General features: G+C 32.9%; 3 protein-coding genes across 11 annotated transcripts in view; 2 read left to right on the forward strand and 1 right to left on the reverse strand.

The window, feature by feature from the left end:
* LOC110994641 (RNA-binding protein Musashi homolog Rbp6) overlaps nucleotides 1-19,593 on the reverse strand; it is a 437,627-nt gene that overhangs the window by 159,818 nt on the left and 258,216 nt on the right. Inside the window, exons 1-2 of one of the 8 annotated variants that reach the window (XM_022261428.2) lie at nucleotides 10,078-10,164; nucleotides 9,023-9,107 (exon numbers count right to left, since the gene is read on the reverse strand). The exons of 4 other annotated variants lie outside the window; for them this stretch is intronic. In XM_022261428.2, the coding sequence (XP_022117120.1) occupies nucleotides 9,023-9,034 (12 nt within the window). In that variant the 5' untranslated portion in view covers nucleotides 9,035-9,107; nucleotides 10,078-10,164. Of the gene's footprint in view, nucleotides 1-9,022; nucleotides 9,108-9,665; nucleotides 10,054-10,077; nucleotides 10,230-19,593 lie in introns of those variants that run through there. 3 more of the 8 variants (XM_045628818.1, XM_045628817.1, XM_022261427.2) reach the window with 3 other exon arrangements.
* On the forward strand, nucleotides 1,413-3,457 carry LOC123689330. Its single transcript, XM_045628819.1, has 2 exons — nucleotides 1,413-1,676; nucleotides 1,755-3,457. The coding sequence occupies exon 2, from the start codon at nucleotides 1,840-1,842 to the stop codon at nucleotides 2,974-2,976; it is 1,137 nt and encodes a 378-aa protein (XP_045484775.1). The 5' UTR covers nucleotides 1,413-1,676; nucleotides 1,755-1,839; the 3' UTR covers nucleotides 2,977-3,457.
* LOC123689331 lies at nucleotides 4,805-6,540 on the forward strand. Of its 2 annotated transcripts, none has more exons than XM_045628820.1 (2): nucleotides 4,805-6,405; nucleotides 6,484-6,540. In XM_045628820.1, the coding sequence occupies exon 1, from the start codon at nucleotides 4,971-4,973 to the stop codon at nucleotides 6,084-6,086; it is 1,116 nt and encodes a 371-aa protein (XP_045484776.1). In that variant the 5' UTR covers nucleotides 4,805-4,970; the 3' UTR covers nucleotides 6,087-6,405; nucleotides 6,484-6,540. The 2 variants fall into 2 exon arrangements, with proteins under 2 accessions (XP_045484776.1, XP_045484777.1); XM_045628821.1 differs by having other exon boundaries at nucleotides 4,805-6,326; nucleotides 6,406-6,487.

A 19,593-nucleotide genomic window follows, 5' to 3' on the forward strand; every position in this document is an offset into this window, starting at 1 on the left:
TCATAGAGAAACTTTACAACTGTATTGAAACTACATAAGTATGAAAGTTTGTTCCGAGGTGAGAGGTGTTTGAGTTTAAACTCTAATACGAGTTAAAATATGTTAAAGCGATTAATTATCTGTGATCATGGATACGTTTGAGCGCACTGGAGCGTTCAGTGAAGTTTTGAGCCACGTTTATGCTAGATCAGTATAAATCTAGATTTAATTTGTAGCCACTTTGATTTGTATTAAGGAACTTTTAAGTTTTTGTACGTGCATGTGATTTTTGATTATAAAAGTTTTCTTTTTTACTCTGAATAAACTAAATATAAATCATTTGCGATTCAACCTTTTTAGGTCTAGGTCTTATTAATGTATCTGATGATCAATTGCCAATCTAAGTAGGCAAGTAGCTGATCAGCCTCCTGCGCCTGACAAACGCCGTCGACTTCTATGGGCCTGAGGCAAAGTGATCACGATTTTTTTCTTCACCGTTCGATCGTATTTAAATTAAAATGCGCATAGAAAGACCATTGGTGCGCAGCAGGGGTTTGAACCTATGACCTCAGATATGAGAGTCTCGAGCGACTAAGCCCATACTTCTCTTGCTTGACAATGATTGTATGTGTCAAAAGAATAAATTTATGTTCCTTTTTCGATTCGACTATATTATGTTCACATTAAAGAATTCTTTGATTTTTTTCATACTAATACTGATTACTTTGTTTAATCATATTAAGTATAAATACTAACACTGGTGAATAATGTTTCTATCTACATTTGTAACACAAATTGTAACTAAATATAGCGAGTTAAATTATTCATATTCTCTTTGTATGTTTATTTATAACTCATAAGGATATTGTCTTAATGCAACCATAAGAAGTTAGAATCAGTGCCAAAATACGTTCTCGGTGTTATATACTTAATCTTGGCGCGAACTAAAATCTGCTACGCCAGAAATTAATATTAATATTATGATAGGAAACGGAAAGCGTTCCGTGATTTAGATACATTTCAGTTCAATCGATATTTGTTTGAAAACAATTCTCATAATGTTTTTATTTTTATAATTTGTGTAGGTTTATTTAAATTTCGAAATTTCGATAGAATCATCATTTAGTCTATCGATTCGGAAAGGAAACCTAAAATTCAATACCGAGTCCATGTAATCACAAATCAGAAATTTTTGTTTTTAATTTATTTTATTATTCTTTATTACTGAAGATGTCATATGGAACATGGTGTAATGGTTGCAGCTCCTTACTAACATTGTGTAAAAAAAACTTTAAAAATTAAAAAGAGTGGCGAAGAGTTTATAGCCATTTCTTTTTTTTTGACGTTCTTAAGTGTACATTATGTTACCCATATGAATAAATGATTTTTGATTGATTGATTGAATCTACCCAAAAGGTGTTAAAAATATATAAAGAAAATAACGACTCCCATTTGTGTGAGACGTGGTCATCTTTATGTTTGAATTTGCCGCGTTTCGCACAGACTCGGGTTATCGATGGACATGACATATTATATGACATAACAACATGAATACTCGTTGGTCGGGATTCTAACCTAAAAGTATCGAAGATTGAAGTTTTCAATTATTGGTTTGAAGGTTATTGATTTTAATAGAAAATAATAAGTAAATCACCTGGAGTAAAAACTTTTAATGTTGTTTTCTGTTTTTATTGCAGGTGAGACTATTCCTAGCTGTCTTTTGTAATTTTATCTTGTGAACGGAAGATTAATAAATGAATCTGTTTTTATTGCAGAAACCCAACTGAGTTTTTATTTCGAGAAGGAGTGTTATATAATAACTTTATTACAAAACAACATTATTGTGAATACTTCGTGAAAATGGAGAAACTGAGGTTCGACTTTAAAATGCGAGGAGCGTCAGATGGGAAAACTACAATATTGTGCCTAACCTCAATCGGCACGCCGGATGGTCGTTCTTTTACAGTACCGGATGAATACCAGCCAACAAGTTTACACAAAGAATTAATAACGTCACAAGTGTATGGCAGAGTGAAAAACACGTTGGGAAAAAGAAACCAATTCAGGAAAGTTTGGATAACTTTAACTGAAAATATGAAAAAAGCTTACTTAGATGAGGAAGGTAACTTATTATTTGAAAATTTTTATTTAGAGGAGATTCCAGACAAGATAGCTGAAATATCTACCACAAGCACGTCAGAGGACACAATAAAGAAGTTGCTAGAAAAAGTTCTAGAATCCAAAGAACAAACTTCTGAAGTTAAAAACTTAAACAAAATTGCTAAAGATTTCATGATTGAAAAATTTGATGAAAAAACGTCCAATGCCAGCCAATGGATTGAACAATTTGAAAAAGAATGTGTTCGCTGTGTAGTGGCAGAAGATAGGAAAAAAATTGAGATTTTGAAGTTTTTTCTTGAAAAAGGTAGTGCTGACTGGTACACATGCATGATTTTAAAATACTCTATAGAATCAGAATGGAACAACTGGAAAAAAAATTTTATTGAAACTTTTGGGAACAAAGGTTGGTCTCCTATTAGATATGCTTTTAACTTCAAATATCAATCAGGTTCCTTGCTTGAATATGGCCTGAAAAAAGAGAAGTTACTACTTCAAATCAGGAAATCCATGGATACTGAAACATTGATTGATCTTATTGCTATCGGTTTACCAAATTATGTATCCGACAAGATTGACAGAGGAACACTTCAAGAAACTCAAGATCTTTATAATGAAATATCTAAATTAGAACATCTTGTGAAGAAAAATATGCATGAAAAAAAAGGAAAACCTTTCTGGGATAACAAACAAAAGAAAAACGAAGACAAAAATCCATGTGAAATATGTGAAAAGGCAAACAAAGGGAAGCGTTTTCATTCTGAATCAATTTGCTGGTTTAGAGAAAAAGAAGATAAAAACAAAAAAATAGGATCATTTAAATCAGTTAACAATTCAGAACTGGAGGTGGAATTAAATACAGAAGATCCAAAAAACTGAAAGTTCCACCGTTAATAAAAATCAAGCTATTACTAAATGATACATTACAAATTTCTGGTATTTATGACTCAGGTTCAAACGTATCATTGATAAATGCAAAATTATTAAAAATTAAAGAAGAAAATATGGAAAATTCAAGAAAAATAAGCTTGAAAACTATTAACGGTGCAGGAAAAACAAAAGGTATGATAACCCTAAAAGTGAAAATTTACAATATTGAAAAAATGATAAATGTGTTTATTGTGGACAGTGAGAATTTCAGTTATGATTTTTTGGTTGGTTTAGACAGTATTGAAAATTTTAAATTAACCCAGACTGAAGATCTAAGGATTATTCAGAACAAAGACTTTCAAAAACAAGAAAATGAAATTTACTTAAATAAAGAAGCTGAGAATCACACAAATGTCAATATTCCGGCTTTGACAGTTGACATAAAAGAAAAAACATACAATCCAACAAAATATGAAATAAACTTCAACAATCATCTAAATACTGATGAATTTGAGATAATTGTGAATCATTTGGATATGTATGAACAGTTGGAAATCGACAAGTTGTTAAATAAATATAAATCTGTATTCGCCAAAGATAAATATGATATTGGTAGTGTTAAGGACTATGAGGCCCATATTGACCTAATGGAAGAAAAATACTGTTTTAAACGACCTTACAGGTGCACATTCGAAGATAGGAAAGAGATAGAAAGTCAAGTAGCTAAGTTATTGGAAAAAGGCCTTATTGAGGAGTCATACAGCCCTTTTGCTGCTCCAGTTACTCTAGCATTTAAAAAAGAAGAAAATAAAAAATCAAGAATGTGTATAGACTTCAGAGATTTAAATAAAATTATAACTCCTCAAGCACACCCATTTCCACTGATTGAAGATTTGATAGTAAAAAGTGTGAACTGCGAATATTTTACAACCTTGGATATAAATTCTGCATTTTGGTCAATTCCCCTAAGGATTCAAGACAAACCTAAAACCGCATTTGTAACACAGGAAGGACACTATCAGTGGACCTGCCTTCCTTTTGGATTGAAAACAGCACCTGCAATTTTTCAAAGGATATTAAATAATATAATAAGAAAATACAAACTTACAGATTTTGCAGTGTCTTTCATCGACGATATATTAATCTTCTCACAAAATTTTACACAGCATATACAGCATCTTTCAAGACTATTGGAAGCAATTCACAAAGAGGGATTTAGATTAAAATTTTCAAAATGCTCATTTGCGAAGAATCATGCAAAATACTTAGGTCATATTATTGAAAAGAACTCAGTTAAACCACAGGAAGATTACTTAATTGCAGTGAGGAACTTCCCAGTCCCAGAAACAAGAACAAATGTAAGACAATTCCTTGGGAAAATAAATTACCACCATAAATTCATCCCACGCATGGCACAAATCTCAGATCCATTACATAATCTTCTGAGGAAAAATGTAAGATTTGTTTGGTCGAAGGAATGTCAAGATTCATTTGAGAAAATTAAAACATTGCTTTGTTCGGAACCGGTTCTAAAAATTTTTGATCCAAATTCACCAATTAAAATTTATACTGATGCAAGTATCAAAGGAGTTGGAGCTGTGTTGAAGCAAGAAGATGAAAATAAAAATTATAAACCTGTAGCATATTTTTCGAAAAAATTGAATGAGGCACAAAAGAAAAAGAAAGCGATATACCTAGAATGTATAGCCATAAAAGAAGCAGTGAAATATTGGCAACACTGGCTGCTTGGGAAACAATTCACGGTATACACGGATCACAAACCTCTAGAAAACTTGAACATAAAATCTAGGACAGATGAAGAGTGAACATATTATTTATCTCAATATGATTTTACGATAAAATACAATCCTGGAAAATCAAATCAAGAAGCAGACTGCCTAAGCAGGAATCCTGTTTTAGAACCAAATGATAACACAGACGACATCCTGGAAGTCGTAAATCTTATAAGTCTCGAAGACATAAAAAAGGACCAAAATGAGAACATGTCCTTTAAAGAAAAAAAGAAAGACATTGTATTAAAAAATGGCATTTATTACAAAATGTTAAAAGGAAAAGACAAAATACTATTGTCTGAAAACCTCAGTAAAATATTGATAAAAGAAATACACGACACTTACTGTCATTTAGGAAGATCACAAATGATCAATAAGATAACTCCATTTTATTCAGCAACCAACATGATAATGAATATAAAAAAAATTTGTGATAATTGTTCTATATGTCAAAAGAACAAATCAAGAAAAAAATCAAAATATGGGTTCCTATCACATTTAGGCCCAGCTACCTACCCATTCGAAATTATGTCCATCGATACCATTGGTGGATTTGGGGGTTCACGATCAACAAAAAAATATTTACACCTTTTGGTTGATCACTTTACTAGATACGCTTATATTTTAACGTCGAAAAACCAAAACGCAAATGACTTTATAAAATTAACAATGAAAGTGACAGAAAGTAACGATATAGGAACAATACTAACAGATCAATACCCTGGCATAAATTCAAAGGAGTATAAAAATTTTTTAAAGCAGAAGAACATAAAAATGATTTTTACTGCCGTAGACGCCCCATTTTCAAATGGGCTTAATGAAAGATTAAATCAAACTCTGGTAAATAAAATAAGATGCAAAATAAATGAAAACGAGAATAAAAATACATGGTCATCAATAGCTCAAGAATGTGTTAGAAGATACAATGAAACGGAACACACGGTTACTGGATTTGCGCCGAAATACTTAATGGAAGGTGAAAGTGTCAATATTTTGCCCCACGAATTGAAGACAAATTGTACGAAGGAAGATCTAGGAAGAGATCGACAATTGGCATATGAAAACACCAAAAAGTCCCACAATCAAAATGCAGAACGATACAACAAACACAGGAAAGAAATTACATTGAATGCTGGGGACTTGGTATATGTGGAAAATGGAAACCGCCTCAATAGGAAAAAGCTGGACGAAATAAGAATCGGACCATACAAAATACTAAAGAGAATCTCAAATTCAATCTATGAGGTTGATACCGGACACAAGAAAACAGAATCAAACCTTTTTCATATAACAAAAATAATTCCGGTGGCTGACGATACGACTTGACGAACAATCACATATATGTTATGTGTTTGTTCTCCTTCGGGGGGGGGAGATATAAAGAAAATAACGACTCCCATTTGTGTGAGACGTGGTCATCTTTATGTTTGAATTTGCCGCGTTTCGCACAGACTCGGGTTATCGATGGACATGACATATTATATGACATAACAACATGAATACTCGTTGGTCGGGATTCTAACCTAAAAGTATCGAAGATTGAAGTTTTCAATTATTGGTTTGAAGGTTATTGATTTTAATAGAAAATAATAAGTAAATCACCTGGAGTAAAAACTTTTAATGTTGTTTTCTGTTTTTATTGCAGGTGAGACTATTCCTAGCTGTCTTTTGTAATTTTATCTTGTGAACGGAAGATTAATAAATGAATCTGTTTTTATTGCAGAAACCCAACTGAGTTTTTATTTCGAGAAGGAGTGTTATATAATAACTTTATTACAAATATAATATAGTTTGTAAGCCTAAACGCATAAATTTCACATTAATTTTTTTCATTTCATACATCATAATATAAAAATAGAACAAGGCTATCTTAAAAATGTACGATATTTTCCCGAACAAGCTAAATATATCTTATATTCCAAGTAATCGAAAGTAGATACTTTGCAATAGCTATGAATTAATAAATAGAACCGCAACCCTTCGTCCCAAGGGAAGTAGTGGGCGCGCTATAATAATAAGCTTCTAAACAAACTACAAGTAATTACAACAAGAACAACTGCCATTACTACGTCAAACAAGTTAAGGCGTAATCTTGTATTACAAGTGGTCACTTATGTCAAATGTTTTGACTTGCAGGTATAAAATTTAAACTTGGAACAATTTTTAAAATAAGAATGTCATTGAATTGTAAAGTAGTTTTCTGTCATTTTAGTTCTGACCATTAGTAGGTGAAAAGCAACTGTTATTTTTTTATGTTTGTTACATTTATTCAATGTTTTCTTTGTTACATTTATGTTAATTTGCTTAAAACTTCACATCACAAATACAATAAAGTTTTCCTTTCTTTTACTTTTGGGACATCTGTTATTACTGCAATAAATTCGGGATATACGATATAGAATGACGAAGACCGAATGACGCAGTAATGATATATGACATCCTTGGTCAGTGCGTGCGACATTTAAGTAACATCTATCATCCACCCGTCCTCAATCATTAGGTGTTTGAGGAGAGACAGGAACATCGAATTGCTGTTATAACCGGAAGTTACATTACCTTGCCGAACCTCTTAGTATTGATTACTTAACTGAGGCTTTACTTGTGAGTAAGTGAGTAACTTATCAATTTAGATTGGTGATAATGTATTTTTAAATATGGAATAGCTACGTCTAGCGAAATATATATTCGAAATACATATTCTAAAGAAAATTGACCAGATAAATATTACATTTTTCGTATTATCAAAACATTATAATGAATATTATGTTTCTTATGTACACTTATTATTCAAAGTATACGATACGTGATAGTACTTTGTTTGTGACTGTGATATTATTTTGTGTGTGTTGTTCTATTAATGTGATTTACTTAATCTAAAAAATGTTTAGTACACTTTCATTAAACAGCTCATGAGAGTTTCATGATCTTCTCGGGAAACTTTAAAATAAGTTCATTTAATCAACAGGTGAAATCGTTTTAAATGCATGTATGTATTTTAAAGTGAAGTTACCTTCAGGGGCGTAGTCACATTGCTAGTGTTTTTAACAATTTTCATAAGTTCAGACAACTATCTTACGCGAGTTGAGATATAAAACTTTAAATCGAATAAAACAAATTATTATATGTATTTTTATTGACACTCTTCTATATTTCCTATTTCAAAATACCAAAACTATTACTAACTAATAATTATTTTTATAAGAGAATCAGAATATTTATACACAAACCTATTTGCTTATAAGATTATTAATATTTCAATTGAAAAAAAAAGTTTAAATATTAATGAAAGCAATAAAAGAAATTATTAATAAATCTTACAGAAACTTCTCTTGCAAGATGAAATGATAGTAGATTTTTTTTATTGCTTAAAATTTGTAATTAAATCTATTATCTTATGCGTAAGACGCGGGTTTAGATGTAAAATTATGAACCGAACAAATCAAATGATTTATGAATTACTTAATTTTGATATGTAAGTATTTAGAACCGAGAATATTTTTATTGATAACCACACGGAAACTTTAAAAAATAATTCAAGCTTTTTAATTCCCTGTAATAAATATTTATGAGGTTAATTAAAAACTATTTACTTTTGTTGTCATTTTAAACTTTTCATTCATTGTTAATTTCTAATTGCATGGCGTTATATTTATTGTACAATGTTGCTCGGCAATGTATAAATAAAAATAATATTCACAATAACACCGCACAAGAAAGCTTAATATAATGAGCGACCTAATTTTTAAGTACTATAGACATTTAATTTATTTAACAATTGTATTTCGCATACTTCTATACAATTAGCATGCTATGCCCACTAAAACTATTGTGTCCCTTTCTAATGTGCATATATTCTATGCTATAAGCTATCGACACACTAATGTGTTTTATCATAGAAACGATCCGTATCTGAAATCTCCACTACGTCATAATTAAAAGAAATCAAGTTGTTATTCAGATTTCAAGTAGAAATGTAAATGTGCTCGGAACATACAGTCGTAAATAAAGTTACAAAAACTATTTTTCATGCAACTGCTGACAATGGAACTCTAGACAATACATTGCGAGTTCTCTGATTGAGTTTTTTATGAGAAGTCACGCAAAACATGTATTAAGCGAACGATGATTCGATGTTTGCAATTGTAGAATTTAGGACCATTTGTTATACAATTCAGTATTCAATTTGGAAGGCATTGATGTTGTGAAAAATGGAATCTTAAAAAAAATTAATGAATATTTAATATTAACAAACTTTAACTTACCACACCAGTCATGGTGATATTTTTATTGGGAAACACAAGTGGTGGGTAAACTTTTACGATATTATTTGGGAAACCTTTTTAAATTCTGAAATAGACCACTGACAAATTATTTCACAGAATCGTGTCACGAATCTCACTCACATTAATAACAGGTATAGTGCAATGTATTCATGACAGATCGCTGGCGCGTTTTTGAACAATGCAGCTTGCGTCGTTGCAACCGCCAGTATGAACGAGGAGCACAAAAGCGATGCACCGAGCAGCTACAGGTGATATTTTTAGCTCATGAGAAAGCAATCAATTAAACATTGAAAATAATTTTCGAATGTATTATCGTTAATCTCTACGATAGCAAATACCTAACCCGGCCTCCCGCGACTTTAACAATTATTTATTTTCAAAGTTCTAAAATGCAATGCTACATATCAACTAAATTAGTTCTACGCTCTAAACAATTCTATAAATTGTGTTTATTTCACAATGCACTGCAAAAAAACCAATGAGGCGCATAAAAACAAAACAAAACTAAAAATACATAGTATATGTCACCTCGATGTGTGCTCGTTCATACTGAGCGAAACGTGTTAATTTAGACTCGTAATTCCGAATTTAGTTTCTCATAATCATAATCATACCGACGTACACAAGAAAAGGTAGGTAAACTTGAAACATTCACAGTTAATATCACCGTTACATGCGATCCTACAATTTTATTCCTGGCTATTAATGTTGTGACTTATCTAATCGCAAATTTCGTAAATTACAACAAAACTTTACGGCCGTTTCCCGATGGCTATGACGCGGCGTGGGGATTCGCTCGAGATAAGCAATGGGATTTTGCACGGGGAGCTCGATTAATCTGTTTGTTTTTATCGAAAGCCGGGAGAAGCTATCAGCGACACAACGGCGCCGCACGCCCGTCGGCGAACACTCGGGGCTCTGAGAAGTGCATTCGGCGCGCACTCCACTCAAAAAACTTTGCGCTCCCGAAATAAACTTTTAGAAACGCGCGCTATCGATCACTGAAACGCTGTACCCGCGGAGACTCTACTAACCCTGAACGGCGTGCGGGTCGGGTCTGGCTCGGAGATCGGCTGGAGCACTCGCGCGGTTGCGATCGGGAGCACTGACTTAAGCACTTTGGACATGTAAAGTCGGAGCGGACACGTGACGAGAACGCGCGGCGCGGCCGGCGTCGGCGCGAGAGGAGCGGCGCGGCCGAGTGAGCGCGAGCTACGAGTCCCCACCGGTGCTGCGACGCTTCGAGGGGAAAACGCGCTGCCGAGAGGAAAAGCGCTCATATCTGCTACCTTTGCTACAGCGCCATACTAACCGCCGACTTCAAATATAACCGAAACTATGTAGAGTCGTCATATAATTTTATTATGGATTAACTATAGAGAAATTATCTATCTTATACTGTAAATAAATTTCCTATATTAACGATTTTTCATATAAAACTCTGTGCCCGCCTGAAAAATAGTAGAATGCATGTAAAAAGCGCTGGATTTAGAATTTTGCCACGTCCTGAAATGCATAATTGTGTCGCCGAAAGCGCTGCATTGGTTGAAGCGCGCCCCACACGCGGGGCCAGCGCGCGCACGGCCCGCCCCGCATCGACCGCCACCCCCACCCCACCGCACCGCCACCCCCCACTAGGGTTGCCATATAAGTGCTCTTCATTTCATGGGCATTTCTGCTGTCGCGTACAAGAAAATAGACCAAGAAAATTTACGTAAATAATCTAGAAAGCTCCTCCTACCATTATTAAAAATATTAAATAATTAATTTCAATAATACTTAGAGAGTTAATATTAAGTTTTCTTCCCATGTTTTTATTCAATTATATCAATGAATTTTTTTTTATTAAGGCATAAATAAACAAACTACTCCAGATTTCCAGTTTGCCTTACGATAGTTTCCAAAAGTCTCGGAAAGACTTGAGTTTTCCTTACTGGCAGCCCTACTGCTCGCGCCTCGACGCCCGACTGTTTTTCTCTCAGCACCGACCGGGGGACGCACCTGATTTTTTCCGTGATATTTTTTCCTCCCTCTCCTCGCGACGCGATCCGTTCGCTTTCATTACGGTTTCGAGTTTGATTTATCACCGCGGCTTCTCTGAAATATTCTTGCGATGGCACCGGCTGTCGAACTCTCACCTCTGATTAGCATTTATAGAAATTAATTGGTCAATTAATATTAAAAAAAAGTTGATAAGGAATCATAATTTTATAACACAATAAATTTTCGTTCCCGTAGAGTGTTATTTTGCTTCAGGCTACAGGTAAACTCATGTCTTACAATTGTTAGATGGATTTCGTTTTATATAAAACACTTTGGGAGCTTCGTCATTTATGTTACAAATGGTCTCTACAATTTTGTTTCAATATTTATGTTTACGATAATAATGTACTGAACATTCATATTAAAACCTACTAAAATGGGTGTCCATGGGCTGCGATTAACCTTTTTTGGCGTATTTTGCCCTCCAATAAAAAAGGAAACTTTTTCATATACACAATTTCCCAATATATTATTGAGGGTAAGGTAAGGTATTTGGAATTTATAAATAAAGCTACAAATTGTCCACCAATTGATATGCAGTGATTCCGTCGGGTACATCTTTTAATATTTGGCGGCGATTCAAATTTTAATATTTTCATATTTCCATCATAACTTTCCGAAAGGATAGAACGAAAACTCTCGACGGTAAAATAAGTTATTTGTAAACGTTGACATCTCGGTATTCAAAAGTATGTAATGTTCCATTTTCAAATAGTTTCAGTGGCCTGTAGGTGGATTCGCTTTTGTTTTACGAATACGGAGGTTGTCGAGATATTGTTGTACCTATTCTATCGCAATAAAAGTTTAAAGACGCTGACGAATGCAATATGAACTTGGCGCACAAAACATATAAAACTTCTTCAAACTTGTATTCATCATATTGGCCAATATGATTAATACCGTTCAAGCTCGGTACACTGATACAATGAGAAGTTTACGCGCCTTTGTTGAAGTTACGTACAATGTCGTAAGTTGACGAGATAACCTCATTGTTACTAATTTAGGAAGCAGTGCTGGCTTTGTGGCTTCTACATTCTCATACCTGAGGTCGTGCGTTCGATCACCGACTTTTTACCAATGGACTTTCTGTCTATCATTTTACGCTCAAATACGGAAGGATGGGAGGCAACCGTAAAAAAGTCAACATGTGTCAAAAACAGGTTGATATACTAGCTATTATTGAAATCATCAGGAAAATAAAGAGATCTTTTTTTTAAATAATCAAAACAACCTTGTATGATTTATCCAATAAGCACATCTGTGATGTTGTAAATAAAGAAATAATAACACATTTTTATTTCACACTGAGTGCTCTAGTGGTAGTAACATCAGTTGATAGCTGCAGTGTAATGGCAAAGTAAACGTCAAAGTCGTAACGTCGGCGGCGTTCATTAAAAAAGTACACAAAACAGTTTGTACTGTATGCTTTCCGAGGCCGAAACGGTTGGAATTAAAAATAATCACCAACGTGCTGGGAGCAGAGACATGAAAAATAATAGGCAAATGTTTGTGATCCTTGCGGAATGCTACCTGCATATCTGGTTTATACATTAATATTTGATTCACCTGTGGAACTAACATTTCGATAACCATTGTTAATTAAAATACAACTTGGTTTGACTTCTCTAAGTTAAAGGAGTCTAGGCATATGTTAAGTTATATAAATCACAGATATAAAGATATAAAAAATATATTATTCAGATTTCTATGAATTCTACGTATAAAGTACATTTGATCAATATTTTATTTAATCACATTAAAACATGAGATTATGTGAATTAAATAAATATTGAACTTTATTTAGTGTTGGGTTGACATAAGTAAACACCATGCCTCCTGCTGAAAGAGGACCATTTTTTGTTTTTGATTTATTATTTTTTGTTACTCAAGATGCCATACGGAACATGATGTAATGGTTGCAGCTCCTTACAAACGTTGTGTAAAAGAAAAACTGGGCGATTAAAAAGAGTGGCGGAGAGTTTATTGCCAGTTCTTCTCTTCCGTTCCACGCGCTAGATTTGAGAAGAAAATGTAAAATTAAAAGCATTTAATGTATATTTCTTTTTTACCGTTCATAAGTGTATATTACCTACATGAATAAATGATTTTTGATTGACTGATTTATTGTTACGATAAAACGTTTAACTTTGCATTGACGTCCTAACATATTAAGAAAACTAGAAATACTCATTCTACACATATGTATTGAATAATAATTGTGTATGTTCTACAGTTTATAAGAAAGACACAGCCGCTGAAAATATGCATGGATATAAATTCGAACATTAATTACATGACTTGACATGACATTCATATTATTGCAGACCACATCAACTTGATAAATACTTATTTAAAATTACATTAAAACTCTATTTGTTATACGCATAATAACGCCGTGAATAAATAAGTAATCAGCCTTTTTAGTTCTAGGCCTCAGATTTTTGTATCTACTTAGTGATGATTTGTCAATCTGATCGGCAACAGGGTGATCTCAACCTTACAGACGCTGTCGTTTTGTTAAAGCAAGTTTTAAATGAGGATATAGAAAGAAAATGCATTTGTGCATAGCGGGGGACTGAACCTACGACTTCAGGGAAGAGAGTCACTGGGCTTACACTGCTATACTGTACGGTAGATATTTGCTATATTTTCTGGATTTTGACAAAAATGATTTATGCTTTGAGTATGAAGAAGTTTAAATCAAACGATTCAGTTAATTAAAGCATTGTTAATACCGCAATGTATAGTAAAAATATTTCAGTGTTGCCGAGGATCATTTAACCATTGGGAGACCATACATTTATACGAAAGAAATGCGACATAACAATACCACTTGTAAAATGAACAATCCGTTAACATTTACAACATTGTGCCATTTTCGGACAATCCTATGTGAGGTTGTTCCATCTTGTTAAGTACGTAAGGGATCGTACAGTGCGTCCTAATCGAATTACAATTGCCAACAGCGACGTAACGACAGGCTTTAGAAACGAATACCTTCGGGATCGAGGTTCAGCCTAGCCTTGCTTTTTGTGACGTTTATTTAAATATAAAGTTACCACTTTGCGTTGGCTATAAATGTTGACCAACACAGCTTTCTTAAGTCCCTAACTTTAATTATCTCAAGTGATTGTTCGTTATGTAAATAAAAGTGTCATTGATATCAATATGAATGTATTATCCTCAATAATTATTTGGAATTATTTTTTAAATAACTTAAATATTGCTCAAAAAATAGTCACATCAAATTATATAAAGTGTTCATAAAGTTATTAAATACTAAATTATTAAACAATGAGCTAGGTCTGGATATCCATAGTTGCTCCCCTCACACTTTAAAATCGATTTTTGATTAGTTGTTTTGTAATTGTTTCTTTTTTGTAATGTTTGTTTTTTTAATAAGTGTTTTGATTGATATTTGTATGAGATCTAAATGTATGTCCTGTTTTTTTAAAGTGCTTGTCACATTAAAAATTGTATTTTGTGTTTGTTTTTACCAATGTATCAGTGTGCCGAGCGTTGGCAAGCTTTATCAATAATAAAAAAACAGAAATGAATTACACATGAAAATGTTCACGATAATTAATCTTTTCAACTTAATTCAGTTAAATAATTTATAACTCATACTCGCTATATTTTCGCGTCGTCACGAACTGTGATAACAGATGATAAGAACTCGTCGCATTATTGCGAAAGTCATTAATCTTTAAGTTATAAACAATCGTGCTCGCGATAATCCAAAGATCAAAACGAAGCAGATATCGAACACAATCAGAAGCCAGCAAAAGGCTTAAACAAACCCATCAACAATTTTCTCGAAGCAAATTTCATTATCACTAGGTTACCCAATAATCCCCACTGGACAAATCTGCCCACTCGATTCGATTCCAACTTAAATGGTCCACTTACTTCATTTTTCGTATAATCCTCTTTTAATTGCCTCTTCACTGTACTGTTATTAAATCTTCAAGCTGAAATTAATTGCAATAACAAATTTCAAAGGCGACAATAGATCTTATCGATGTTAATTCAAGATAGAGCTACGAGTTTCTTAATTGATTGATGTAATTCTAGTTTAAGATTTTCGACGAGATGCTGGAGGCTTTTTGATCCATGTTTAATTGCTCCAAGGCTAATATTGACAGGCTTTCAATCTGCGTATTACACTTACCAAAAGAGTTTCTAAAACGAGACATTTAAATTCGGTATTCTCGCGAAATAGGGAAAAATCAAAATTGTAAACGGTGCCGACAAAAAGTCCAATTTGGTAGTAAAATAGCAATAAATCACCCGAGTCTATAACACACCTGAACAAGTGTACAGTTCCGCACAAAAACCGTTGAACGTTACGAATCGCAGTACAAAATTCCATTTTGTGCCGTCTAGAGGAAATGAAGCAATTAATTCGGCAGATGGCGTCGCCGTGCGAGTATTAATCATCGACTAATCGTAACTGCAGTCTTCGATTAAACCTAGCTCAATACGCGGACAGTGTTGGTATTCATTATATATATATCATTTACATCATTCGTTCATATAATTGACAGAAAAAATTAATTCACAACTACACTGAAGAAATAACAACAAACAACTAAGGGACATATATAATATACGGGCAGAAGAAAATGACGGTTAAAGAACGAATTTAACTCCTTTGAAAGCATCCAAACTTTCACAAAAGAGGGCCCGCATGATTTGTGAATGCGTGTAATTTTTCAGACGTCATATTTTTTGTTACAGTCTTTTACTTACAAATAAACTTTGCTATTGTGCTGGGACGACTTTTCGGCGTGTGTTCTATCGCTGTCTTGGTTAAACTTTGATAGTGTTTGACAGAACTAGCTAGCTTTTGATTTCCTTTACGAACTTCGTTTGTAACAATTTTCAAATCAACTTTTAAAGTTTACCAAGTTTCACTGTGCGTTGTATATTATAACATAATAAAAGGTGACTTGTGACTAAAGAATTCTGGTATGCAGGCCTTTAAAGTTTAACACTTTTTATAATAAAAAGTTAACCGTTCGCCTGATATGTTTCGTCGCAGTGCGCTGTGTTTCCGAAAAAAAGCATTCGATGAGTTATGGACAGGTAAAATTGCTTGCAGCCTTTCAGTTAGGTAATCCTTTGTCGCCATAGTATGGCAGTCCGTCAGGGCTGAACCTGCCCGCAGCGATCGGCCATTGATACCTGTCGACGCGTCTATCCCAGATTGACAGCTTTCGCCCGCCAAACTAAACAGAATTTTACAACACTCCATCAATATTGTTATCGTGTCAGATAAGACTAAATAAATGCTTTGGCGGTCTTCAAAACTTTCAATGTTGGATAGCGTATCTGAAATATGAAGGATCTTCGTATTTTACTGAAATAAAATCGATACTTTTATATTCCTTTCAGGGTTATGAATCCAAGTATCAAGTCATAACTGACTTTTAATTTAATGGACAAGTATTTGGATTTGTTATGCTATCAAACTAAACTTTTTTAAAGAAAAGACACTGACATGTCGCAATCATATGTGACGAATAATGATAATGAAATCAGCTTAAATAAATCATTAATTAATAATAAAAGTTAATTAATGTCTTATAAATAATTACGTTGACAATTATCAGAGAATTCCCAGTAACCACAGCGGAACATCAATTTAAAATGCAAATCATGTGTTTTTTGCTCGCGCGTCACAATTGCCTGATTTTGATTTCATCATTCAAATTAGTTTAATCAATGCGAGTTACAAAACAAACTGATTAGGTGAATCAACAACTACAGGCGTTTTCGATTACAATTCTACCGTTCGTACGTTAGCTGCTTATTAACATAATCCCATTTGGAAGTAAGCAAAGTTGATTTTGGATAAACTTAACGTCGAGTGTTTTAAAATTCGAATTCGGCGATCGTTTTAAATTCGCTGCGTTGTCATTTTTCAAAAAGCGATTTCGTTACCAACTACATTCATTTACACTTAATAATTGTGTTCGGTCGCGGGTGCTGACTCATTATCATATAAATGAGAGAGAAAAAGCAATGGTCGGCCATTAATCAAGAGAATGGAGCAACAACACTGGCTAATACACTTATCAACTTTAATTCAATAATCCAGGCGGCGCGAGCGCCGAGCTCGACTTTTGTAACGTGAAAAATAACTGGGAAACGCACGAGTTCACATACTAATCCCAATTAATTGCAATGTATGTACTATTTTAAACAAGTTTACTTATATGTAGTCACTGGCGTGTATTTTGTTATACCTTAGTTAATTCAATATTTGAAATTAGGTTTTTATATTTTTATAAGATAAAAGGAAAATTTCTCAGAAGTTATCTTAATCAAAAACCAAAATGTATATAAGATTAATAAATATTTTTTTCCAAACCATTGCGATAATTTTATGAGTAAATGTTGGTAAATATTAAATAATGTAGATGTAAGAATCTTATATTCCTTTATTACTTTTTATTATGAAATCCACAGCGAGTATTATTCTAGTAACAGTTTAACATAAGTGATAATAAATTCTAAAAACTATTCTAAATTATACGAAGACATAAATACGACGCGACTACGGCGTAGCGTCGTAGCAAGTGGCGTAGCTGACAAAGGTATGAGCGTAGCACCCGTCGCAAACTGTGACACCCCTATTTGTACATCAACACAATTTAAAATAATATATTTATGTAGTTATAAAAATTTATTTCAATGCATGTCAAATTTAAATTAATTTTTAAAGTATAGCATCAAATATGTAAGAAATGTTAGTTAAATGTAAAAGATATTTTAACCAACAATAATTTATAAATCACTGCCTTTAGTCGAATTGATAACACAGAAACAACAAGATATTTTTAATTAAGAACTAAACAATAATTTTCTGTTCTAAATACGTCCGTCGCAACATAATGAAAATGAATAAAACACATTATTTAAGTTCTTAATTCATCTCGCGCGTTCAAGAGAATGATCGACGCAATTAGTTTTAATATGGAATAAAAAGCACACTTTGTCATAATATCAAAATCAGCGGCGCCCCAGTTTTGCAAGTGAGCGTTAAGGTTTCGCGATCCAATTTCATGCCTTCATGAACTCATGCACCAATGGTCTACGTCGACCCACCAGAGAAATTTCACTAACACAAAGTTATGATTAATTGAGGCAATAATATGAAGACTACACCGTAGTTAGTCGCGCTGAAACCTCCAGAGACGAAGAGCCTACTTACTTGCATTTATTTCTTGAGAAACTATTTTATACTCCACTCCAGCCGATTTATTAAAGTCAAACTTTGTGCGCTATGACATTATTATTGTAAGGAACTTAATGTGTAATTTTATAGTATGGCAGAAAAATAATATTTTATCTTTTTCAGCGATGATATTTTGCTAGAGTATTTCATTAAAAATACAGCATTGTCCTGTGTTTAATATTGGGTATATATTATGATTTCAGGTTTAAAATAAAAATCTTTAAAGCATGTATATAGGTAATAAGTATTACTTACCTATAATATTGATGTATTTTTTGTCCTGATTGATTTTCATTTCATTTCATGTAATACTATTTTTGCACTGAACTATCGTCGTTTTTATTTTTGTTTCCTTGTGTAATATGATTCTCGCAGTTGATAAAAACATTGTTTGCTATTGCAATTTTCTTTATCATAATGAAAACGTTTTTCTTATTTAAATTAAAATATCGTAATATTGAAATCGCCTCACTGGAGAAACTTTTTCTAAATCAAGATTGCAATAAGTAGGTCCTACCAGTCGTTATTCGAAATCTGATAAGAAATTCAATTAAAATAAAATTGGTCGAGTGAGAATTGAGTTAGGCGGCCATTTATTAAGTTTATTTGTGAAATATTACAGTTTAAGTAGACGTAGACGTTATCTTTCTTCCATTATTAGTTCTTACTTTTTTGTAGTAATTTTGAATAGTTGTGAACATGTTACGTATGTTCAAATAGATTATGCGATTTAAAAATGTAGCATTAATTGAAAGCTAAATTTTGCAGAAAAAAGTTGTTTCGAAAAATTATATATTACCCAATTGGAAGAATAACAACATATACATAAAGTTCAAAAATGAATGTTCGATTCAAAATGCACACATTTTTTATGAAGTCGGTTAATGACTGATATAATAATTAGACGCAATTATTTACCTTTCCCAATAATTACTAGCGAGTCGCTCTTTCTTAATATACACTTCATTAAAGCGTCCAACTAGCAATTACATTAGAACATCCGTCTGACGAAAATCGTATTAAATTAAATTTAGAAAAGGATAATGTGCTGAGTATTCTGTTTGCACAAAAACACTATTCTTTTACACTATTTATATTTCAAATTTACCATTATAGTATTATAAGTACAGGCAACAAAGGTCAAAGTTCTTAAAAATTATACTAGTAAATGACTGTAAGATTTAATAAGATTTAAATTGTACTCAGTAAAGTTAAATTTTAAATGAGGTTCTTGAATTATTAAGCCGTTTTAAATGCTGTACTG

This window comes from Pieris rapae, chromosome 7 (genome assembly GCF_905147795.1).
Source record: "Pieris rapae chromosome 7, ilPieRapa1.1, whole genome shotgun sequence".
Taxonomy (NCBI): domain Eukaryota; kingdom Metazoa; phylum Arthropoda; class Insecta; order Lepidoptera; family Pieridae; genus Pieris; species Pieris rapae.

What these genes read in the sequence shown, in the direction of transcription:
- LOC123689330 (XM_045628819.1), top strand. Translation starts at nt 1,840, where the DNA reads ATGGAGAAACTGAGGTTCGACTTTAAAATGCGAGGAGCGTCAGATGGG.
- LOC123689331 (XM_045628820.1), top strand. Translation starts at nt 4,971, where the DNA reads ATGTCCTTTAAAGAAAAAAAGAAAGACATTGTATTAAAAAATGGCATT.